Below are 25702 nucleotides of genomic sequence, written 5' to 3' on the forward strand. Positions count from 1 at the left end.
TAAGCACTGCAGAAATTAACTTTCCAAATGTCTTGAGGAAACGTTGACCAATCGCAGGCACCAGAGAGGGAGCAGGAAGTGGAGGAGGTTAAAAGTAAAGAAGCAGGAGTGTAATTTCTCCAGGGCAGAAGCACCAAAGTCAAAGCCTCTTTTAAGACCGTTTTTTGAAAGAGTAAGACTACAGGTATTTGAAAAAAAAAAAACATGAGAGGTTGAAAAACAAGGTATAGAGTATTTTTTATGAGCGTACCGAGCTCCATGGGTCTGTGCTCCAGTTGGGGCTAGACGGGCACGGCTGAGTATTGCACTGCTCACGATCTGGTGGCTTGTCATGGATCTCGCAGCTCAGATCATTGAAGCGCTCGCCGTTTGGACGCTGACACACCACCAGCCTCGTCTTTATCCCACCTCCACATGGCTTGGTGCACTGAAGACAGCAGAAGGAGAGGTTGTGTTTTACAGATGGGTATGGGGAAAAGGTTTTTGATTATTGAGAACACATTAGGGCCATTGTTTTCATGCTAAAATAGATTTGTCTTGTGTGAGGCATGGAAAATGTGAGCCTGACAATGAGTTTTAATGCATTTTTGAGACTTGGTAAACTGTAATATGATGTAAACAGTAGTAGTAAAGTGGTGTCCGTCTTACCTCTCCCCAGTTGCCATAGATCCATTGTGGACACGGCCCTGACTCACAGGATCGTTGCTCATTGGGCCGGCTGCGATCCTCACAGCTGTTGGCAGGGTAGCCGTTCTCATCCTGGCACACTACTACACGCCGCTGGAAACCTCCTGCACATGTGCTGGAGCACTGTTGTACAGAGAGTGGAGAGTGCACACTGTCAAATACATGGTTCTCACAAATAGGTGTAAATAATTCCTATAGGTTAAATAATGCATATTTCTTTACATTTCATTAAGACATGATGACATACAAACACACACTAAAGTAAAACATCCTCCAGCTGCAAAGCTTTAAATTAATGTGTCTTTGACTACATAAAGAAATTGCTAGTTTGTTAATTGTAAACAGTACACGTCACAAATCATTGTGCACTATGAGGCATATATTGTATATAAGAAAAGGCCTTAGCTACATCTCATGTCAAATGACTGAACGTGTCTACTGCTTTATACTCAGGACAGAGGCAGGAAGAGTCACCAGAAATAGCTCCAATCACTTCCCAGAATTATCTAAAGGTTAAAGTTATTTTTGGATGGAGATTATCACCGACACAGTTTAAAAAAAAAAACCATACAAAGAAAGAGATCCATTGGGGGGCCAGCCTGTGGCTCTTGGATCACGATATCTTTTGGTGTTACATCACAATGGCTAAGGCCTTGTCTTAAAAAGAGAGCAGGGCCTGAAGAACTCACGTCATGAGGGTCAGGTTTTGTAAAAGTCTGCATCAGGTTACAAAACTCATGATAGGGAGTACATAACTAGTTGACAAACTCTTATTAGAAATTGGCAATGGTACACGAACACACACGTGGCAGGGGCTACTATTCAAGGTGCCACCTGCCCATCAGGACGAAACACACATGCATGCACCAGAGGCACAGCTTCTGGAGCAATTTGGGGTTCAGCCAGGATTCAAACTATGTTATGTTACTCTTATGTTGAGATTCCTTTAATTCCTTTAATTCTGGGTAGACTCCCGATTTCTACATGTCTCATTTTCCCACTTGCTAAAATCTTCTCTGGACTTTTATTGTTTTAGCTGAGGGTTTGGTTGAACTTGATTAAGAAATGCAATGCTGCTGTGTGTAAGATGCCTCACCGCGCCCCAGGGTCCAGTCCGCCACTGGTGGGATTGGCTGCCGGGCAGGTTATTCCTGGTGCTGCCATTTGGTGAGGACGGGAAAGGTTGGGATTCACTGGAGCGGGACGGGCATTGAGACATAGCACAGTCCTGCTCTGTGGAAGGACGATCGTCTGGGTCACACTCATTAGCATTCACTTCTTGGTCACTGTAGTAGACGCACAGTACCTGCCGTGTCGTCTTTCCCTGGCCACAGGTAACTGAGCACTAAAAGCACACACACACACACACACACACACACACACACACACACACACACACACACACACACACACACACACACACACACACACACACACAGTGAATAAAGAGAGATCGGTCAAGAGTTTAAATGCATTTGCATCCAGATGCAAACAAACATAGACATTCAAACACACATTTGAAGTAATGGTCATTATTGCATGATGTGAAGCAAGGATCTGGGAAACCTCGCCCGAAAGCACTACAGACAGAGGGACAAGCAAGGCCGAGGGGGCACCAAACACTACAGGTCTCGCAGACCTAAACTGAAGGCCAAAACCAGAAGCGACCAGCAGAACTACATTGTCAGCCACATACAGCTAACACCAAAGTGGAAACGCTCCTTTCTGGGCCTTAAATAAAACAAGGCTTATTCTTGCCAGGGTCCAACACCAACCGAAAGTTTGACTTGGTGTCGAGGATGCCGACAAAGCTCTCATTCCAGTTAAACATGGCATGTAGCAAATGGACACGGCTCTGGCTGACAATGCAGTGCCTCAAGTACACACATATGTTTCTTTTAAGGAAAATAACACAAGGCAGATCTTCTGCCAAGCACTAATGGCGTCTCACTCAGCCCCTCCCTTGCATAGTCTACTTTCTGTCTTGCATAAGGTGATCTATTATACTTATGCAACAGCTGTCTACTTTTAAACCTCGCCTGGGATTACACTGTCCAGAGGTTTATACTGCTCTGTCACAATGTTATGGATTTCACATGATTTTAGATACCATAAGAAGGCTTTACATAGAGTAGGTCGATGCAAATGATGTGATACTAAATGTTGGATAATATACTCTAGGCTGTACATGCCCTAAGAACAATAACAAAACGGTGATATTGGCGTGTTCTATCACTGCAGGACAAATAAGGCTACTTTGCTTTGGGTTAGTAAATCTAGTGCGACTGTGGCTGGGATAGGCCTCTGAAATATTATTTTGGCCAGGGGATGAACTATTTCCTTTTGGGGGGGTCAATGAGTGTCTTTGGCTTGGTTGTACATATGTGGGTGTGTGTGTATGGTGACCAGACCTACAGTCTCGCTCTACTGCATCACTCTCGGACTCTGATGAGAAACATCTGTAAACAAGACAGGATCCCCTCATTGCAGCCCCTTGGTTCTCCCAGCTCCAGAAACATTTTCCTCAATCAAATTCTCTCTCTCTCGCTCTCTCTCTCTCTCTCTCTCTCTCACACACTCACACACCTTCTCTAGGATAGACACTTACAGCTGCCGCCCTGTCTCCACATCTTTGCACACACAAACATCTACATAGCGTGTGCAGACACTGATTGTCAGTGGGGGTGAAAAATAATCTAGAGTACATTGAAATAGGAGGAAAGCACATCTGGATGGCAATGTTGACAGCACACAATTTAGGCTAATCAACAGGGCTGCCTGTCAGTATAACAATATGCAGATCTGACAGGAAATGTTTTGTGATTTAACAGGATAACACTTTCCAAATTTCCACTTATTTGAGACTGTCCTCTACAACATTGGGTGCAGCAACTTTAAATTGTAATTTTGAGATAATCTATAACTGGGTCAGATAGAACTGAATAAATTATGACAGTTGGTTTTCTTACCACTGTCCATTCCAGCACCTTCCACTGTCCACAGGCCACTACTGAGCACACTTCTCTGGCAGGCGGTTTTGGTAGGTGGGCGCACGCCGCCTCCTCTGCCACACCACCCTGATTGTCACGACAACTCACGTAGCGCATGCGTGTCCCTTTGCCACAGCTGGCACTACACTGTTGTGGAGAGGAGAAAGGTTTAAGAAGCTGGAAACCAACAAAAAGAAAGAAATTGAAGATTTATGACAGAACCACCAACCTGGGTCCAAGAACCAAACCTCCACTGGGTTTTGTGGCCCTGGTGGGAAGGGACTTTAGTCCCTGGGGGAACAGGGTGGCTGCTGGGACACTGGGCCAGTTCACAGTCCTGTGGAAGGGGGGACACATACACCCATTCATGCAGTGATTAACAAAATGAATATACTGTAACAACATCTGTCCCCGACCACAAAATACCATGAATATCAGAGATAGCTCCTCTGACATGGGATGGAACAGTCAACAATGAATTAACAGTCTTCCTTCAGCTCTACGTTTGAGAGTAGTTGTGTTTCCCATCAACCCTTTCCTCTCACCTTACCAAAACAACATTAACAGGGTCCGCCCCGTCAGTTAAAACTATGGATTGTGGCAGTAAGCCACTCAGCATAAAGCCCTGATCCCTGTCATAACAGGTCATAGTGGAGCGGTATTCAGGGCTCCAATGCCCATGCTGGCGTGGTCGTAAACTCCACCCCTAATCCACCCCCTTGTCCCTCACCTTCCGCCCTTTCCTCTTTTTCCCCCCATGCCCTCTGGTGCCCTCTGACCCCAAATCTCCAGGAATGAGGGCCTTAGTCAGGTTGCATAGGCTCTGATCAGGCTCCACATTCCACACTGCTCCTCCTGACGTAGACAAACAGTCCTCATGGCAGCGCTTAAAGTAGCTCTACGCACACTTCCTGTCAGACTGATTTGGAGTGATCAAGTGAGTTTGGGCGTATGTGTCTGTATTACAGCTTTAGGGGTTTTATAAATGATATGCTATTATATATCAGCCTGTATCCAATTTATGTGAAAACATCGCGTAAAGCATCTCTTGCGTCCACCTCTCTCCTCCTTATCTGCACTTCTTTTTCTAAGCCCTGCTTGGTGGCTGGTGGGACTGGCGGCTGGTGGCCCACTTCATGGCTGGCTGGTTAGAATCACAACGAGTTTGGGCGACTGCTTCAGGGTCACTGGCTCTGTCTGCCCAGGCACCGGAATTAAGAGCCGCTGCGACTACAGGGGGGGCCCCATACTGAGCCTGCATGCTCAGCCCTCTGAAATGGGTTTACGCCCCACGCTGACCAAACAAAATTCTAATTCAGCTCAAAATAGGTTTCTTTGGTGTTTCTGTGTGTTTTTGTGCGTGTGGAGCACTTAAACAGATGCCCAAGCAGATTTAGACAACACAAACAATTCCACATGTAAACCTGAGCTCTTTCTCTGCATGCATTGTCAGTGGGTAGTGACTTTAATGTCACTTAAATAATGAAGATACGAGTATTCTGAAGAATAACACTATCCTAAAACAATTTGGCTTTCTTTTGGGGATATTGTCTGAGAGTTGTGTGTCTCTATTTGGAGATAGTGAGGCCTGTATAACCTCCCCCTCTGTCTTTGCCTCTAGACTAGATCAGACAACATAGCTTTATTGAGACCAGGTGGAAATGAAATGTGTGTGTGTGTGTGTTTGTGTGTTTTGAATGTTGACTTGCTTCCTTCTCTCCTCACAGTATGAATCAGTTTGACACTCAACCGTGGAACAACTGTTGCTCGCACAGCGAGGAAGAGAAAGAGATTGCGTGCAGTTGTGAGAAGTAAAATAAAGATGTAAGAGAGGGAGAAAAGATGCAAGGAAAGAAGGGGAAGATAATGGCCTCCTTACCTGGGTGTCAGTGGGTCGGGTGGCGGCATTACATTCAGTGTCATCCATGACAGCACCATAAGAGCCAACTACACACTTCACCGCTCGCATCTGGTAGCCTGGCCCACATGAGGTAGTGCACTGGGTTCAAAGAGGGAAAAAAGCGAGGGTGGGGGAACATTAGCAAGAGTGAGCCAAATAGAAAAAGGAGAAATGGACGAAGAAGGCAAGCAAAGATCTGACAGTTCAACTGAGGCAAAACACTCCCACACGCAAACAAATAAAAAAGAACTGTAAACCAGGCTAAGCAAATAACAAAAAAAAAAAACTATTTTACCCCTCCACTTCCCCGACAAACATCCTTGGATCCAAGTTTCAACCGGATAAGTTTCAAAGATCAAATACACAAGGAACCTTTGCTAATATACATTGCTCTTGTCTTTTTTCCCACTGTAGCCAAGTCAGATAGGGTACTACCGCACTCTCTCTTCTGCCTCACTGCCTCCAATGAAACAGGGTCAAACTTGTGTGGCGGCACCTTCAAATACCATTTGACAACGCTCCATTAAACAACTTCAAATATACCTTAACGTGTGCACATCCTCTGATGGGGGGCACACAAATATCTCAAATTTTTGGGTGTTCAGTTCAATGTGCACACACACAAATGAGACTGAGCCTGCAAACACAGACATTATATACTGTATGCATAACCCTATATAACGCTTTTGTAGAAGTACGCGCCAACCCACATCAACCGTAGCTTTTGTATATTTATATTGGCAGGATGTGCTCTGTGTCTAAACAGGCGAGAGAAAGGGTACAGTGCTATATGATGAGCTTAGCTTATCCATGTCTTCCCCTTGGTTTACATCTGGGGAGAACTCACCAGAGAAGCAACAGTAATAGTTAACGTCAGCCTCTGTGGTGCTTCTCATCAACTGATTAGACTTCTATATTACCTATATATGAACTGTGGATCAGGATATCTGGAATAGCATCTTCATTGCCTTGGAAAAAACATATCGAGCACAGATGTACCACATTCAGATTATTATATTTCATGAGGTCAATGGGCCAATCTTGGGAAAGAACACCTAATTTCTCTTTAAGACTTACAGTACAAATTCCAATCATAGGCCAAACAGAGTGATCTGCTGTTTTCACCTGTTCTGGAATATCTAACATGACACATTAAGTAGGTGTACCCCTGGATGTGTCCATCAGTTGTAGCCCTGCATCAGCACACACCATCTTTCCTCACAAATATGTTTTGATCACAAATGATCAATCTTTTGACATCCTTGGACAACAAAAATAGTAACACCACGGTCAACACTCACCTGTCCCCAAGGTCCGACCTGCCAAGAGGCACACTCCTGCTGCTGGCACAGCTGCACCGACTCCGGCTTAGATGAGCCACAAAAGCGGTCATCTAAATGATCCTCACCAAACTGACACCACGTCTGACGGTGCTTATAGCCTTTCCCGCATGTCACAAGGCACTGAAAGGAAAATATTTAAAGTTATTTATGCACTTTATAACATGGACAGTGGTTGTTACCAGTCGCTGAGCCTGCTGGAACTCAGTTCATGACAGAGGAAGATCAGTTGGTGGTGTGGAACGCAGGATATGCAGATTACAAAACAAATAGCAGTTGGAAGGGACCAAAAGACAGTGCCAGAGTGTCTATTTATGTGTGAGTACAGTGCATATGTAAACAGTGCAGTGTAGGTGTTTGTATTTATTAGCACCACATGGGAGATCTGAACTATTCCTGGAATGCAACCCAAAGCTTTGCAAGCTCCTTGCTCTACAATGTGTAAACTGTACAGCAGTTAAGTACAATCTTACCCTGCAATCAGTGATTTCACAACACTCACTGTAGTGGAAGGAGGGAAGTAACTCTGCCAAAGCTGAGACATGCACAATCAGCACTGGGACTTTGCATTTGACCCAGATCACTGCTGGCTGAAAACTACAGTATTTACACTGTTTCTCGACTAAACACAGCTTCATAGACCCCTTGAATTCGTCCTCACGACAAATGTAAATGCACAAGCCATGTTTTTTCCTATGTGTATATACATAAATATAATTGGAAATTAACGAATGTAAAGATATCACAATGAACTTAAACAACAAACATGGCTATTGTTAGTACTCACAGCTGTCAAGCTAGCAGCTTGTGGAAGACTGAGCTGAAGAGCAACGAGGTCACAGGCAGAATAAGCACAGGTAGGCAGGTCAAAAGACCAATCATTACACCTGGTCCGAATGATATGATTGTACAAGCCTGTTACAGTCCAGCCTCAGCCACAGATACCGATTTTACACTTTTATTTTGTCAGAGGATTTGATTTAGAACACCAACCCTGCCTTTAAGTGTATATCATCGCCTCAATCTACTAAATGTGACCAGACCTTCTTCTAAGGGCAAAGAGAATAAGAGCCGAACTGACCTCAGACCACTCGCCAGTCTTCCATTGTGGACAGAGGAATTCATTGCAGGGCTGGACTGTCGTCTTGTCCCTTTGACTGCATTTGCTGTCATCGCCGCCAGCCTCGGCTGCCTTTCGACACACTGCCCCTCGTCGGCGGGTGCCCCCACCACAGCTTTTGGAGCACTGCGGTACAAACGTTTGAACTTCAGCTAGCGTAAACACGTACACACAACCCATGATAAACTTGGACAAACATCTGGATTATGCTCACACACAAACCCCACGCTTCCCACGACAATCTTACCTCTGACCAGGGAGAGTACTCCCAGCCACCCTGGTTACAGTCTCCATGGCATCCTTCCTTGTCATCAGGTTTGCGCTGACCGCTACAGTAGCGGTCGTCAACCTTCTGGGTTTTACCATCTGCACGGCTGATTTTGGCACAGTATATTTCCAGGGTACGATATCCCTGGCCGCACTGAGCTGTGCACTCACTCTTACGAGCCACATGCCACCTGCATCAAGGGTGATGGAGAAAATCCTTGTCAGTATTTGTAAATCACCAAGTGACAAAAGAATGATCTAATGGTTCATAAAAGCCACTTAAGGCTGGTTGGTAATACAAACCTGAGTTCACATTCAGCGTTACAGGGCTCAGTGATGACAGCAGGTCTAGCTGTACCGTGACACCTCTGGTCTGACACCACCAGCCTGTCTGACTCTCTGCTACAGAGAATCTTCCGTTTGCGCTCTCCTATGAAGAAATAATGACGCATGTTTACAGCAGGTCAATTCAAAATGTATAAAGTTTCTCTTATAATTCTTAAAAGAGAAATGTGTCACTTTTTATGTGGATGTCCAATCAGTCTTGATGGTGAATGTAGTCGATTTAGGAAATCAATTCCAAAGTGCATGCTGTATTGAGAGTGAAAGCTGCAAAATCTGTTGTACTTCCTGCATCCATTGGTGTAGCTGGAGGCAAGGAAGAACTACAAACTACTTCAGCTTAAATCCCCAGCATGGGGGCCCGTGCTCTCGATGCCGCTTAAAAACAAAGTTCCATTGTGTAAATAAAATGTAGTAAAAACGACCTCTTTCGTCTCTTTGCTTGTATTGCAAATGACTTAAGTTTCAAACAGCAAAAATGGCTTCACCAAAACAAGAGTAAAGAAGATGTTATGGGCAAGGATAGATTTTACAGCTGACACGGATAATCAGCCGCATTCAGCCATAGTATACCACCGGAGAAATGCCGCAGTGAACAAACCTGACCTGCAGCGGCTGCAGCGAGGAGGAAATGTCAGGCAGGGACCCTCCAGAGGCTGGGCTGCAGCGAGAAAACACCAACTGGTGGTGCCTTTGCTCAAATTGCACTCTAATGCCAACAGAAAGTGAATCATTCTGCTGCAATGAATGTGAGTGTGGTGGGAGTTTTTGTTGGAGAGCCAGTGTGCGTTACTAACTACGCATTCAAGTTGTACTCCTCAGGTCGACTAAGGTGCTGGAGACTTTTTTACTGTGAAAGGTAAAAACGGAAGGAATGAAAATGTAATGCCATGCTGTCGACAATGTGGACAATAATTAAGAGTTGTTGCAGTCTTGGTTGACGCTGGTTGGGACTATGGTGCCTCCGTATTTTTATTTCATTACCCGCATAAGTATAGGTGCAACTTGGCTACACTATGTTTTGGCTGGGCAACAGTGGTTTGCACTTAATGCATCCTGATACGTACAGGTACAGCTCTATGAGCAAGAGAACTCAGCTTTCTCGGTCAATATAGCAGGCACTGAGGAATTTATTGCTTCATTGCCTACATTCACCATCAACACTGATTGGGCATCCACATTAAAAGGGGCTGAATTTTCCCTTTAAGCATCATGCAAACATGGAAATGCTGCACTCATAACAGTATTTGTTGTTAAAGAAAATGTATTATTATTTTTTGGTATATTTAGGCTTTTAAATAAACCTATTTTGCTCCCTTTGTATGTTGTTTTTTGATGAGAAAGACACAGAGGAATATGCAAAAAGGAATGACTATAGAGTTGCAATCTAGGGTTTCATAGTTCCATCCTCAACTAAAACTCCGCTACCTTCCACTGCCTGACCTCAGCTTCTGTATGATCCTGGTTGCCTGAGTCGTCGCAACAGCTTGCTCAAGTGCAATATAGATCATCATAGGATTGCAACGACTACCAGCAGCAATGTGCTTCACCTTGGCTCTTGTGTTGACATCGCTGCACTGAATCAAAGAGCACCAATTGTTCAGGGGAGAGAGATTTAAACCTCATGTGGCTGCAGGAAATATATTCTCTATCAGTACCTCATGTTACCGAAGTTTTGCAGCTCAGTGCTATGAGACCTTTGTGTGCCGCAGACTGCCAGGAAAGCCGTATAAATCGGAAAATCAAAAAGGTGCTGAGGGCATTACATGTTAGCCGTTTTCCCAGCTGTGTGAACTCCTTGGTTTCTCTTTGGAATTTACTGTTGGTTGTTCAAGCAAGGCAGTGTCAAAAAGTGGAGAAAGAAATTCTCAGACAAAGTGTTTGAGTCATAACACATAACAGGTTTTCGAGTTTACCTGCGATCCGCCTCTGCACGCCTACATACTCCGACATATCCAGGGTCATGTCAAAGAAGGTAATCTGACTTTAATCACTTGCTCCGAACATATATGTCTAGCATGAAGTTGTCAAGTTTAGCCAGACAATCTCTACCTCTCCTATGCCTCTGGCTTAGTGGTTCCCACGTCTCCCCTCTTTGTTGCATCTCATCTTTACTCTCACCACACCATTTATCTTTGACCACTCCCATCATCTCACTGTGCCAACCCCTTGTGCCTCCCCCTCACCTTGGCACAGGCGGCTGCACTCCTGCCAGGGCCCATAAGCATCCCAGAAGAACTGCTGAGGTTTGTCTTCTATGGGGATGTTAAAGGAGTATCTGACATCTGGGTTGTAAAGGTTTCCCACAGACAGCACCTGAGGAAAATGCAGGCAATGTGACATGCATTAAAATACAGTAGGATTATTATATATTATCATATAATCTATCTATGAATCATCATAGATTGTCCACATCTTCCAAAGTACAAGTAATAATTTTGGAGGTCAAGCCTGTTAAAGTATTTAAGTTCCTGCATAAATTTTACTCATGCCACTGCTTCTATATCAGTTTCGCTCTACATCTCCTGCATGGCTTACCAAGCTAACAGGATAAGGACAATTTACCTGGACAATGATCTCCTCCTCGATGCGGTCAGTGCAGTTGATCCTCTCAATGACATTGTCAGAGCCACTGTATTCAATGACGACATTTCCTACTTTGATTTCCCTTTTGAACATACTGACCACAAACTCTCCATTAAGCAGGAACTCTCCACGGCTATTTGATATGGCTGCAGAGAGAGAAAAAACACTTACTGTGCTTGATTCCACTGTGACAGAGAGCCAGATTGAGCAGTATTTGCTAAATCTAATTATCTTTGCATAATTGGCACAAAAACCGCAGAAGAAACTTAAGAAATGTAAAATGTTTTGTGAGAATTATCGTTCTCATGACACTAACGAGCTAAAGTAACGAAAACAATAGCTTGTGTTTGTACGTGACGCGGCAGCTTAGCAACACATTGGCTAGCGTTTTCATTTACAGTAAGGCACATGCAGTAGGCAGCAGTTAAGTCTTATTAGGGTAATATAATCCTCTGTTCCTGGAGAAGTCCCATCCATGGGCATCCTGCTCTGTTCAATGGCCAGTCTGCTGCACTCATTCACTCTAATGCGATTATGGAGCTAATTTCCTGCCTTTACTTTCCTCGCCATTTCACACATTACACTAATACGACTGAGGAGAGCGGCCCTCATTCCGGCAAAATCATCTCCACTTTGGGCCCTTAATGACTGTGCCCATACACAAATACATATAAATACACACATACACACACACACACACACACACACACACACACACACACACACACACACACACACACACACACACACAACTTAATTGACCTTAATGGAATGGTAGCCAGAGGGCAATCTGAGCTCCAGTATTTGCATGCTCTTGCCAACAAGACATTTTAATAGCTGACAAAGCAGCCATATCCTGACGTACAGACAATAGGTACAGAGAGACATACATTTACAGAACCAAAGAAAACACGCAACTTCGAACACACACAGAAAATACAAACGAAACCAACTGACCTTGCTAGAAAGCTAGTTCTGGCTTATTAACGTCTTAGCATGCACACTATATGACAACTCCATGGGTTTGCAGGACACGACTTTACGCTAAAAGCTGAACATCCAGGCTTTCAACGGCACATTGCTTTAGAAATGTCTGGAGACAATATTTATGGAAATATGGGAAATACAACGAAAGTAGTTTCCTTTAATGAAAACGTCGGATGTCTTACCGAGGTAGTTGTCATCCTCTGGTTTCCCTGAGTAGCTGTGTTGACGCACATCTATATTTGTAGCACCACTGGGTATTCGCACCACTTCATTATAACCTGCAAATAGCACAAGTATTATGTTTAGATCATTAATACACTCTAGGTCTGTGAGCCCCACTCTCAGTGCTATTTATTCTGAAAACTAAGTACATGTAAAAATGTGTTAAAGCAATATAACAAGAGCTGCTGTCTTTTAAACTTGCGGAAGGTGAAATGATGGTGTAATAAAAGAGGCTATAGCTCACCATAGTGGACGATGTTGAAGGTGCCTGCTACAGTTTTGCAGGAAGAGTTGTCACCTCCGCACACGCCACACTTGTCCCTCCTGGCTTTAGAGTTCAATACATGGTCACAGCCCGCTTGCTGTTCAGTGAAAAGGAAGAAGGGAGGAATTTATGAAATATGAAATGAGAACATGCCAGGAGTAATATAAATGGTACTAGTAGGAAAGGGACAAAAAGAGGGAAAGTAGAAGAGAAGGTTGAAAAGCAGGAGAGAAGATCAGATGGAGGATAAAGGGGTATTATGTAACAACTGTCTCTTTCATTCCAGTTGATTGGCAAAAGTTCAACACTATACTATTAACATAACATATAACACTTCAACTTGGCCATTGTTTCTCTATTTCTTGATGAAATACTGATGATGAAAGAACAAATCAAACCCAGTGACCCTTAAATTAGTTACATATGAACTTATTGAGTTATAGCTATATTGCTGACACCCATCTGTAATAAATTTACTTTCAAACACCACACTAGCAATAGCGTGAGCTCTGCTTGTCATTGGTTTTAGAAAGATACATTTTGGATTTCCTATAAAGGATGAAGAGCTTAGCTTACGTTCCATAGCATCAAAATCCACTTGCCAAGGCCAGGAAGGCAACTTACTGAACCACAACCTAACCAAACACTGTGTGTGGTTTAGAGTGTACACAGGCCAACCCACTGCTTCTTTCCAAAAGCACATTGATGTGTATGGTTTGTTAGTAATCAAGCTTTCAAAGACAGCTCAATCTGTCACAGGTGGCAATAAACACAGTGTTTTGGCAAAGGATTGAGATGCTTTTTGAAAATATTTGCTGTAAAGATATGGAAAGAATTATATCCACTCCATCTGGTAAATGTGCAAGAATGGTCACCGTTAGTTGTGTTAGCTGTTCATATGTATTCGAACCATGCAGCTGAGTGTTGGTAGGAGTTAGGGACCTCACCCTGCACAGGCCCTGGACACAGATGTCATTGGTATCGGGTCCGCACGGTGTGCCATCAATGACCCTGTCCCTGAGCTGATAGTAGGCTGTGCTGCCTGCCACCCTGCAGAACAACTTACACCTGTCCTTCATCAGAACTGACACAGGAAGCAAGACAGAGATAAACACTTAATATATGTCAATGTCAAACTTACATTATGTCTATTATGCACAAGTGAAACAAACAGAGTGACAAAAAGAGCAAGCAGGATTCCAGTGACTGAAAAAAAAAAAATGTATTCTCACTTCCGCTGTACTTGGGCACCCAGCGAACATTAGGAGGTAGACCGTTGATGTTGAAGTGCCTGCCATCGAAAGCCGCACATTGCTCCTCCCTGAAGTCTTTCTTCTGCTTGGAGCAGGGCTCAGAATTACAGGAACGAAACTTCATTCGGCGACCCACACAATACATTCCTCCATTCCTGGGCCTGGAAGCAAAATTGAGGAAGTGAATGGACCAATCTTTGTTTTTTAGTAAATATTTTAAGTTCATGCTTTAGTAAGCATTTTTTCCCCCTCCACAGATTCAAACATTTTTCATCTACCTGTTCTCCTTTTCAACATGTTGCTCATCATCACATACCTTGACTATGCCATTGGCATCGTTTTCAGGTTCAAACTCATTCTCATCATGCTCGAATCCCAAACAACCCTGCAAGATCTGCCATAAGTGGGCATTTCTTGATGAACACAAGCTATGAAAAGAATTCCCATGAGGAGGATTGATCTATGGAACACTGGCTTTGGCAGCTGAGATGGAGACAAGGTCCACTAGGCATGCATGACTACAAAGAGAAGGACTGCTCACACGGGTCGGTTGCATTCGCGCGCGGCGATCTTGATGCCCCCGCCGCATGTCCGCGAACAGGTACCAAAAGGGCTCCATACTCCCCAAGCCCCCTCCACAGGTGCGGCGTCATGCTCTTTTGCTATACACTGGCCGTGTTTGCAGTGCTGCAATGAGAGAGAAACAGAAAAGATAGAAGTCGGCTACATTAAGCGAGCAAGAATAGAAGCGGGGAGGAGAGGAGGAGGTAAACGAGTGAAGGAAAAACAAGAGCAAGACAGAGAAAGAGTCAAAAGGGGAGAGGGACAGACAAGAGTGAGCACATTATCATCCATGGAACTGGCAACACATCTATCTTCTCTGCCATGCTTTGATGCTAATCTGGGAGAAATTATACAGTAAAGCAAATGAAAAGAATAAGAATTGAAAAAGACATTTCACGGCAGGGTCTGGCTGGACAGAAGACAAGAAAATGACACGCACATAGTCAATAAATATATCTCAGCTCATAACAGGAGGATAATCTTACGCTGTTCAACAAACAGTCTCCATCTTAAGTGTTTAGTCTAGTGTACTGCATGGCATGGGATGAAAGGTTGGTGTAAACGTGAAAAGGTTTCAACATTTCTCTGTGTGTGTGTGTGTGTGTGTGTGTGTGTGTGTGTGTGTGTGTGTGTGTGTGTGTGTGTGTGTATCTGAGTGTCTTTGGACTTCATGTTGCTTTCATGTTCTCTCAACCTTAGTGGCAGGAAGCGAGGGGTTAGTAAGAAAGTCCTAATTAAAGGCTGCACTAAGACAGTCCTCCATCATTTACAACTTCACGCCACCTACTTACGTGCCAGCCATGTTCAATTACTAGCGTTAACGTATGTGTCAATGGCAAGTACATTTTCTTTTTCAAGTGTTTAACAACATGTTTTCTTTTATCATTTTGCACTCTAAATTAAAAAACGCCTGTGAACCATTTTATAGTCACGTGTCACTGCAAAAGTTGTAAAATCTAAAAATGGAAATTATGTGAGGACTGTCACATCATAAAAGAGAACCACGTGTATTAAACCATAACATAATACGTATATACAAATGTGTCAATCCCATCGTTCACCCCAAACTTTTGCTTTATTAAAACGCAGTTTAATTTCTTACATCTTGCTCCTGACATTTCCACATGACACTTACCTTTCCAGGGGAGCAGTCGGTGCCATCTGCCCACGGCATGTGCTGGGTCCTGCAGCCCCGCTGGGCGCCCTCTAGGCTGGTGCACCACAACCTCCGACACTGGGTCTGAGAAACACACACAGAAAAACATTCTTGAATATCTTCACAGAAACAGACATCCAATTTATCGCACATTATAAAACATGCCAGAAGGTGACTCCAAACAATACGTTTGCTGCATCAGCCATCTCATTTACCAGGTGTTTCTTAGCCAGTGGCTTCCAAGACTTTACTGTCAGACCAGAAAACATGAGCCAAGAAAACTTTTCTACAGTGCCTCAGGGTGTCACAACTATTATGGAAACATGTCTGTGGTATTCATTTTAAATTCAACAAGACAAATATATAGCATCTGGATGGTTTGATGTGATGATTCAAGCCTGATTCCACCTTTCCTCATATTCGTGCTTTAAGGAATTATTAACAGAATTCAACAGAAGAAGTGGTGAGATATCACGTTATATGTATAAATAAAATGTGGTTTTGTTTGCTTGTACTTCAGAAAGAACAATCAGCATGCTGTTAAATACAACTTAAAATGATTCAAGTTCAGCCGAGAACCTCTGCAGCACATGATCATAACACAAGAGGCTTCCCTCAGAGACACCACATGTGCAACATGACAGTTTATATTTGCACGCCGACTCCACTCACCATATAAGGGCACACCTGCGTTCCCTGCCCAAATATCAATTCACACTGTTTATTGACATTGTATATCCGTCCAGCCAGCTGCTGCGAGAGACTGTACGGCCTAGAGACGGGCTCGTCGAGTAAGCACTCACCATATCCTGTGCTATTAAGAAATAAAAATAAAATGACTTAAAAGAAAAAAAGGGAAAAACAAAAGACACAAACAGACAGAAAACACACTCAGTACAGCCAGTCATTTTGTACATATATATACTGTAGAAAGAACACACAGCTTGCTCAGTATCTTGACAGGTTTCTGTTCATATTCAGTCAACTATATGTAGAAAGTGGTTGGGATCTCAAGAGTTGGAGGTGCAGAGTGAACTTTGACTCGTTGGGGGTTTGGAAAGGGATTTTGGATAGTTGCCAGATACAATCGCATTTACTCTTTCCTACAGTAGGAGTTCCCTGGTCTTTGTCAGCAAGTTGAGGAGCCTTTGGAAGAGAAGAGACTAGAGGCTGAAGCAACCCTGAAATATTATGACAGTGTATTTGCATTTAAGTCTAAAAATGTGGCTGTTGCTGCCAAAAGTGGAAAGAAAAACCCTCCATGCAGCATGCATACACTGCACTCTGTGTATATTTTGTGTGTGTGTGTGTGTGTGTGTGTGTGTGTGTGTGTGTGTGTGTGTGTGTGTGTGTGTGTGTGTGTGTGTGTGTGTGTGTGTGTGTGTGTGTGAGCGTTTGTATGTTTCAGAGTATTTGGTCAGAGCTTTAAAATAAAAATGAATTAAAAAAATACAACAATTTGTTCTCGCAAGTAGAACTTTGCATATTATCCTATTTGATTTCAGGCTGTTTGAGTAGTTCAGACTCAGTAGAAAAACAACATCTACAAAATCTAATCCCTGTGCATGTTTGGAACAATCCTGAAGAAAAGAGTATGACATACTCAAGGAACTCTGTGATGTACTTCCTGCTACACTTGGACCACATCCAAGGGTTTGTGTTGTAGTTGAGTGTGGGAGCCATCACATGTTGCTGAATCTTAACGCCATCTTCCTTACACTTGTTACTGTCATCATGAGGCATGTTGAACCTAGCAGAGAGGAAAAAGGAAACACATGTTCAGATATCATAAAATATTTTACAATATTTTATTTTAGCTCACATCATGCAGATGCACAGCTCTGTAAGACCACTGTTAGGCTGAGAGGAATGCTAAGAAAGCCAGTTTAATGCTGCTGAATGTCTCTATATTGCTCCTGACTGGGACTTTAAAGTTTTATTTTTGTTAGTCTTTCGCAAACCAAAATGGACAAGACAGACTCAAAGTGAAGAATCATTTTTGGTGTTTTTCATTTGTTCGCACACATGTTTTAAATGTGAGCATGGATTCTATATTAGCGGTGTCACTGTGGTATTGGCTTTGGGAAATCTATTCACAGCAGCAGCTGAATAAAACACAGAGCGTTTGTATTTCGAGCTCGTGGGGAGTTTGGAAGTGAACCAGCACAATATTGAATGATATGAACACTGGGCGACAGACATAGCAGAAGCACAGTGAGTATAAGAGAAGCAATCAAGCTCCTGCAGGGAGAACAAATATGATCCCCGTTGGTGGTGGACAGGTACAGCACCACACTGCCCACAGCCCTCCCTCCGAGCTACTCAGCTCCCCACCTGACAGGTACCAAATAACACCGAGCTCTGGGGCTAAGCGGTCGTCAAGCATGTTGTCACCGCTTGATGCGGATAAACGTGGAATTGAACAATCCCACCTTTTGTTTAGTGGTTAGAAGGAGCATTTGTTAGAGATGATGAGGGCCGTTAAGGTCCGTAACAGTCTCCATTCTAGGAGGCTAACCCAGCCACCCCCCAGATCTGGCTGACTCAGGACGTTTGACAACAGAGTTTGCTGAAGGGCAGGTATGACTTAAAATCTGGGAATCCAATTTACAGACTATTTTCTCTTTCTTGTCAGAATAAAAGGCAGGCAAAAATTAGGGGATTTGATCAGAAACACACCAAAGCAGCAGAAATGATTAGATGTTGTCCATATTATGCAAGATTCCTTGATCCCCATCTGCTGGTAAGGCATGCATGTGGATTCCTAGAAATACTTTTGAAGTTCTACCAACATCTTACTGAAGCCAAACCTTTCATTAACGAGGAGGGATGACAGTACTTGAGGAAAGCAATCAGTGGAAACATGCTGTGCTTACACATGGCCAAGTTCATGGGCGATGGTGAATGCAGTGCTGAGTCCATTGTCCTCGCTGATACTGCAACTCCTGTATGGATCACACACCGTCCCCAACTCCGCAAGTCCTTAAAAACAAGACAGACTTCCGTCTTCAGGTTTTTCCATCATGATCATGCCACCATCAACACAGTGGAGTACAGTAGAAATGATTTCAGCCCCTATCAAACCACTTACCTAAGGTGTCACACTTATCCCTTGCTCTGCAGATGTCCTGCCTGTGGTGAAGACACAGACAACGGGTCGAGGTCAGTGGCACAGAACAAAAGACGGACAATTCCCCAACCTTGATCGGGTCCTCCTTATTTTAGTACATTTTTAAACAGCAGTTCTATTCATCAGGCATCTGGGACCCATTTGATCTATGGCTTTGATGAAGCAGATTTATACTTGTTACAATGCTGTTTGACTCATGGGGTATCTGGTTGTTTAAAAGACCTAAAAAAGTGTTAAAAGAAATTAGGATAAGGTGGTTTTTTTGCACCTGGTGATCAGGATGGCAGTGTCGTGGTGGGAATGGTGGTTATCATCCAGGATGTTCTGGCTCTGCTGCCAAATGCAGAAGTTCTTTAAAGTGGTCTGTGCATTGAATGAAATGACTGGACCTTCCTGAGAACATACAACGACGAAAAATCAGAGGTATAATTTCTTTGAGAAGTAGTACACCATATACTTGTTGTAAGTGTATGGAGATTAATACTAATTTAGCGGTCTTACCAGCTCGTTGTTTATTATGACTAACTTTACAATCACAATGTTAATCAGATTGCCAATGCTGGGGTCTCTGTAGATGGAAGATACCTGAATAAAGGAAACAAAACATGAGCTCAATCCGGTCAATAAAAACATTTTCAAGATATGACCAGTTTTAATACCGTTACAATATCCCCATTAACCTAACCCAGGTGAAATGTGACAGAGTTCATTTACTGGTAACTCTATCATGGGCTGCCCTCCTGTAGTTTCAAGCAAGTACTGGGAAATTTGGTTGATTGGAAGATCAAGTTGATAATGGCCTGAGCCCCTGTGGAGAAGACCAGCTTTGCCAAGAACAGAATATAGGTCAACTCAGCCTCCCCCTGAGGACTGTCGGCCCCAGACGCCTGCGGAAGCTAGTATTTGAAGTGGCCGAGAGTATGCGGTCTATGTGACATACCTGAGCTTATTTTTAACATTCATCAAAACTGTCAGGCAGGCTCTACCTCAAGCTGCCCTCTCTTCCCCCTGACCGTTTGAAAGTGATGTTTACCCCTGCCCTAGGCTGCCCTTTTCCCTCCCATGGCCCTCCTCCAAGGGACGACTGACTGACTTGCAGCACAGCAGAACAGGTACATACATTTAGTACACAAATATCCACACGTGTAGCTACTTTCTGGCCATATATGTGCATAGTATACAGACACATAAACAACTTCCGTGTCCCAGCCGACCACCTCCGCCATGCAAACATGCTCTACTAGCAGCCAATGAAGATATAGCAGAACTTACTATGGACATTAATGTGAGTATGTAGTGCTGCAGGTTGCTGCCGTGATGCTCCACCATTTTGTTGTCGGCCACCAGCATGACTTCAACGAAGCGCGGGTAGGAGAGGAAGCGCTTTGATCTCCTGTGAGGTCCTGAGTCACCGCTGCTATCATTTGACGGTCTGGTGCCGGCACTGCCGCTCTCCGATCTGAGCAAAGCACCGCTGGCCAGGCCGGCGCTCAGTGACTCCACGTCATTGAATATACCAGCGCTGACCACAGGGGCTGCATTGGAGACGGTGGTCAACCCAGCCACTGGCCTTTTCTTAAGCTTGTGTCTCTTATATCTGTGTCCTAGAGAGAGAGAGGTCAGGAGGAATGGAGCATGTGTAAATATACAAAGATGGAGAGATAATGGGAAATACATTCAGTCAGAGAAACAGACAAGGTATGAATCCATGTGTTTACGGTGAAGCTAAAGTGGTGGTTTATGTCTTTAAAGGTGGGGATAAATTAGGTAAAATGGCTGTCTGGTAGTGGGTATTGTTCAAATATGTTGCTGCCTCTTTCTCGCTTTTGTTTATTGTTGCTCTAAGAGTGGGTTGACAAATGAACACTGCCTGGAATGCCTTTTTTTCTCTCTCCCTCCTCTTTCAGAAGAGGGGAGAGAAAAGGGCAAAGAGTTCAGACTAGGTAAACCTGGCACCCAGCCATAAAAAAAATGGAGCACATACTGCAGTGCAAACACCAAAAGAAGACAGTTCAACAACTTGGCAGCAAAAACTCTTAACACTGTTGTGAATTAATTCTGGTTTTAATGATGGCATGGCAACAAAACTGCTGTCTGCCAGTCTTTTTTTGTTTTCTCATCACATGCAGATCACCCTTTCTGGACCACCAGCAATGCACCAACACCTAAATAACAGTGAACTGGACCACATCATGTTAGCGGATCGTCTTTCAGTATACATGATTTATGAATAAAACAAAAAACAAAACTTCTAAGGTAACAATGGAACTTTGTCCAAGGATAAAAAATAGCTCTTGGTCAAATTTATGCTCCTCCAGGCTAAGATATCACACAAATATTGTATTACAGAATGAATCAAAAGAGAAACGCACACAAAATACAAAGCACAAGAACACACACACACAAACATTTACATACACAGTGAAACCAAACATCTGCAGAAAGATGTCCAGCACAAAGGGTAAATCTCTCCAGATTTATTTTAGTTTCGTTCGATCATTTAACAGTTTCAAGTGGCATGACTTTTCGACTATACAATTTACACTGCACATTGAAGGCAGTGGGTCTACTCAACTTTCTTATCAAAGAGGAAGAGGAAGTACAAGAGTCAACAGGAAGCGAAGCCAGTAAACTGAGATAGAATGATACAAGGGTGAACTTCCAAATGATTTTTCCTGTGTGAGAGTTGGAAAGCTTGCTCACAACTGTGCTGCAGCTGTAGGCGCTACACCGTGCAGGCTAAGACACGATATGCCAGCCGACGCAGATTCACACCATACTTTCACTTAAATTCCATCATACACTTCTATTTGTAGTCTACTCATGAGCAAAATTGGGAAAATGACAGTGATATTTCATTGTCATATCACAATAGATAGCATTATTGTTATCATTATTATTATCCAGCTCTGCAGGGACATTCATTTTCTTGTTTTGAATCTTTGCCTTTCAAAAGCTACCTCAATAAAAAGACACTTAAAGTTTTCCTCGTTTTAACCAGATCAGCTACATGTGATTCTACCGTACCATGCTACAACTGTAATGGGTCAATAATCTCAGTTACTGTTACATAATCAGTCCCTGTTACAACTGACTGCAGAGACTTTGGAGGCAACGGAATGATTATGTCTGCTTACGTCTGTGGGAACCAATTAAAAAAGGTCACATAATGCATGCGCATGCAGACATAATAAATGGCAAATTCTACTTGCAATCGAAACGTATGCTGTGGAAACACTCGCGAGCACATGAACCAACCACATACACACTGTTTTACATACAGCCCTTGGGAGGTCCATGCTCCGAAGCAGTCGTGTGCTGGATAACTAAAGAGGGGACACTGCGTGAAGGTTGACTGGAGAAGATATTCAAGTCAGCTGATTGGCCACCTCAGTGGGGAGGTCTGACTCAACGCAAGTTGCACATACAGTAGCTGTGCATTATGCATGTTTGTAAGCTAATGCGTAGAGGCATTAAAGCTGAGTTGTTTGTGTTGTCTAGAATGTGCACATTTGTGACGACCTTGTCTGTGTAAATTGCATGCATGAGTACCAATCATGTAATACACCATACCTGAAGTGTCACAAGCAGAGTTCTCCTCAGATGTCTGTTTCTTGGATGCACGCTTCCTGTATACAATATGAGGTTTTGTGTGTTCCTCTTCATAGTGTTCTCCTTGAAAGCTGTGAAGGGGCTCCACAAAATACTCCCCTTCTGGAGACCTGAAAGTGCCAAGCTGGATGGCAGGGAAAAAAAAGCATCCCAGTTAGTCTCCATCCATCCATTTTCTGTAAATGCTCATTCCTTGACAGCAACAACATACGCAAACATGGTGAGAACTTGCTGAATCTGCAGAGGACCAAGGGGAGTATAAGGTTCAAAGACATTTTTGCAAATCAGTGAGCTGCCACTAAACTTTATTACAATGTATGTTTCACTTACAAAATACTGTATGCATGGCAAGCAACAGTGGAATGTGACTCATTTACTATTAATTAGAGAAAGTAAGCAATGCAGTGACTCAAGGGCTTTCATAAAAAGGTGAAATAAGTGAATTTGCACGCATGTAAGAATGTTCTCAAAATAGGAGAAAATACATAATAGTGAGACCTGTGATGCCTATCAGGAAAGTGAGATTGTGTGTTCTTGGCAAGCTTGCTGAACGCCTTGTTATATGTATTTCACATGGCCAATTACTGTGACTGCCTAACGTGGAGGTCTATGATGTTCCAGATAAGGTGCATGCCAACCCAAGCACATTTAGCTTTTTGGTCGTTGGCTGTGGAGAATAAGCAAGGCAGCTGATGCAAGTTTTGCACAATTACATTTGGCACAACTCATATTTGTAATCTCTGACAATAAAGTATGACAAAAATGTATAAAACCATTAAATTATCCTGCTTGTACATGTAGCAGGGTGGATTGTTCTTAAGCAAAGACACTGCAAGACACTATTTCCATTAGGACCTGCACTTTGAGTGACCCGGGGAGTTGGCAAGGAAAGAGAGAATCTCCCTCCAAGTTTCCTTGCAAGAACACAACGAACGCATTATTTTAGCTTGTACAGAAATGATGGCCATCAGCAGTATCACCTGTTTTAAAACAAATGTCCCTTCAGGGATCTAAAATATAAATATCGAAATACATAAATGTCAACTCAACTCCCTAAAGCTCAGAGCATTTTTTTTATTTTATTTGTCATTTGGGAGGAAATTGACCCCTTCTTCAGTCATAACTTACTTCACTGTGGCTTTTATGTTTGAATTCAGGATGCACTTTTGCTCCACTCCAAAACGCATGCCTGGGAGAGGGACCAATTTATGATGACGTCGGTACCACCCGTACTCCCGCTCTACTAGCGTGCGTAAAGACGTCACCGACAACCGGGAGACCAGAGACAGGCATGGAAGATTTAGAGTAGAGTGTTCATTAACTTGACTGGCAATGGACTTGGGAGTCCTGCCAGTCAGCACAGTTGTTCGCTATTTTGAGATGTATTCAGTGTCTGGAAGTGCCCCAGAAATAAACAACTACTACAAACATAAGCTTAACAAATCATGCAGTCTCAAAGTGTTTTTACCGAATGAGTTTTAAATCAGCTTCAACTTCATTTCATTGTTACTGGGATATGAGCAATTTTCAATTATTTCCTAAATACAGACATGTTTAAAATCGCAATAATACATAGATGCCTGCTTAAGTTCGACATTTGCACATCACAGTTTGCACTGGCGATGTGTTTACTTTTTTTAGGCAATGGCGAGGCAGCTTTACAAGTCTTGTATAGGCAATAATTGCCTCTAAATACCCATGGTGGAAAAGTAAAACACCCGGTCGTAAAGGCATCACATGCACGACGAATCTAACCGTGCGTAAAAACTCACCAGTCCGGAGCACAAACTGATGACCGCGGCGTGTTCCGCTTGTGCATTTACAAGTCCTTTGTAGAAGCAGTGCCTTAACTCCGTGTCCTCCTCCTCCTCCCCATCTGTGGCAAAATCCGTTACGTTATCTCCTCGGGGCACTCCAAGCACTGTCACAGTGTAGAGAGGTGCGATAAATCCCGATTCCAGCGTGAGGTTGAGGTGGTAATGCTGTCCGAAAGCAGATATCCTGTAGTGAATATTTGGCGAGGCCCAGTGATCCGTAGTATTCCCGGTGCTCTCGTCCAAACTTCGTCTTTTCCTCTTAAAGTGCACACTGGTTGGAAACTTGTCACCAGCTTGATTCACTCGCACTGGTGTTACAATCTCATAAGCGCCGATCTCCTGTTTTACTGGAGGAAGTAAAGGCAGAGGAATAGCAATGCAATTAAGGATAAGCATCAGTACAAATCAGAGAGCCCAGATGTGTGAATAGATAGTTCATGATTAACATATCGAATGTATTTGAGTTTTTTTTTTGACAAATCTGTTGTTTTTACAGCATTGCAAGCAAATGGCAGGCATTCAGTGAACTTCAGTTATCTAGAAAGCGCTGCAAGTCATGTGCTTGGCTTAGTTCAAAACTCATTCATTCTCTGCACTCAGTGTTAGAAAGTAACTCCATGAGGGAAAATGCGGGGGTTCGTCAGAGCGGCATACTTTACCTGTGCTTGAATTCAAAAGCAATTTCCCCGTAGATGCGACTACATTCAAGAAATCAGGGAATAGTAGGAACCCCAAGCCCCAGAAGAGCACATGCATGATTGTCCACGTTCAGAGGAGAGCGGCAGCCTGTATTCCTGTAGTAATACTGTATTCCTCCAGTCACTCCGGGCTTTCCGCCTCCGGTCCGCCTGCCACATCCAATTGTATTATCCTCGACTCTTTAGTAGATGGTCTCTGGCCGGTGAAGTACACTGCTGGGACGTGAGCGCTTCGCGCATTCCCTGGCGAACATGCATACTGCAGAGGGGTGGGCTGCTCACACAGTCAACTGCGATGGGCTCCGCTGCAAGCCCGTGCACCAGCTCTCTCCCCAGCTATAGGGGCGGGATCAGCCAGGCAAGGTACACTGGTGCTACAGTGAAGCCACTCCCGTTACATACTGTAGTGACCAAAGTGGTTACATAGATGATGTGATATGTTCAGTGACTGGATTATTTATGAGACTTTTTGGGCTGTTGCATTCAATTCTAAGTTAAAAACCAGCCTATAGAGGAGCCTTGCACAGGGCCCCCAGTGACCATAAAGCGCCTCAATTAACTGGCTTAATGAAGTGCATATATTTATGGGGTGATTCAATTGCAAATGTGTCCTGTCATTCAAATACTCATGCATTTCTAATAGCTTTGACTTTATCTGATTTTAAACGGGTGGGCAGTTGCACAGTTTGCAAAGCCGATCGGTGAGCATGACAGTGAGGGGGGGCCCCATATAGGAAATGCCTTCCCTGGGGCCACAAGCGAGATA

The 25702-nt window shown here is 43.5% G+C and overlaps 1 protein-coding gene across 1 annotated transcript; it reads right to left on the reverse strand.

Moving 5' to 3' along the window:
* Nucleotides 1-238: 238 nt before the first annotated feature.
* adamts9 (ADAM metallopeptidase with thrombospondin type 1 motif, 9) lies at nt 239-24994 on the reverse strand (the record flags this gene model as incomplete). Its single annotated transcript, XM_079156813.1, has 28 exons — nt 239-427; nt 649-810; nt 1784-2032; nt 3657-3824; nt 3907-4014; nt 5557-5676; nt 6879-7040; nt 7999-8163; nt 8285-8495; nt 8608-8734; nt 10833-10962; nt 11212-11378; nt 12402-12497; nt 12686-12803; nt 13654-13790; nt 13939-14120; nt 14501-14646; nt 15659-15763; nt 16352-16493; nt 17283-17429; nt 18556-18661; nt 18771-18811; nt 19078-19202; nt 19311-19394; nt 20082-20413; nt 22383-22545; nt 24194-24585; nt 24898-24994. 28 exons carry the CDS (start codon nt 24992-24994, stop codon nt 239-241), a joined length of 4371 nt encoding a protein of 1456 aa, XP_079012939.1.
* Nucleotides 24995-25702: the final 708 nt, after the last annotated feature.

The sequence above is a fragment of the Pholis gunnellus genome (assembly GCF_910591455.1).
Source record: "Pholis gunnellus genome assembly, chromosome: 3".
Taxonomy (NCBI): domain Eukaryota; kingdom Metazoa; phylum Chordata; class Actinopteri; order Perciformes; family Pholidae; genus Pholis; species Pholis gunnellus.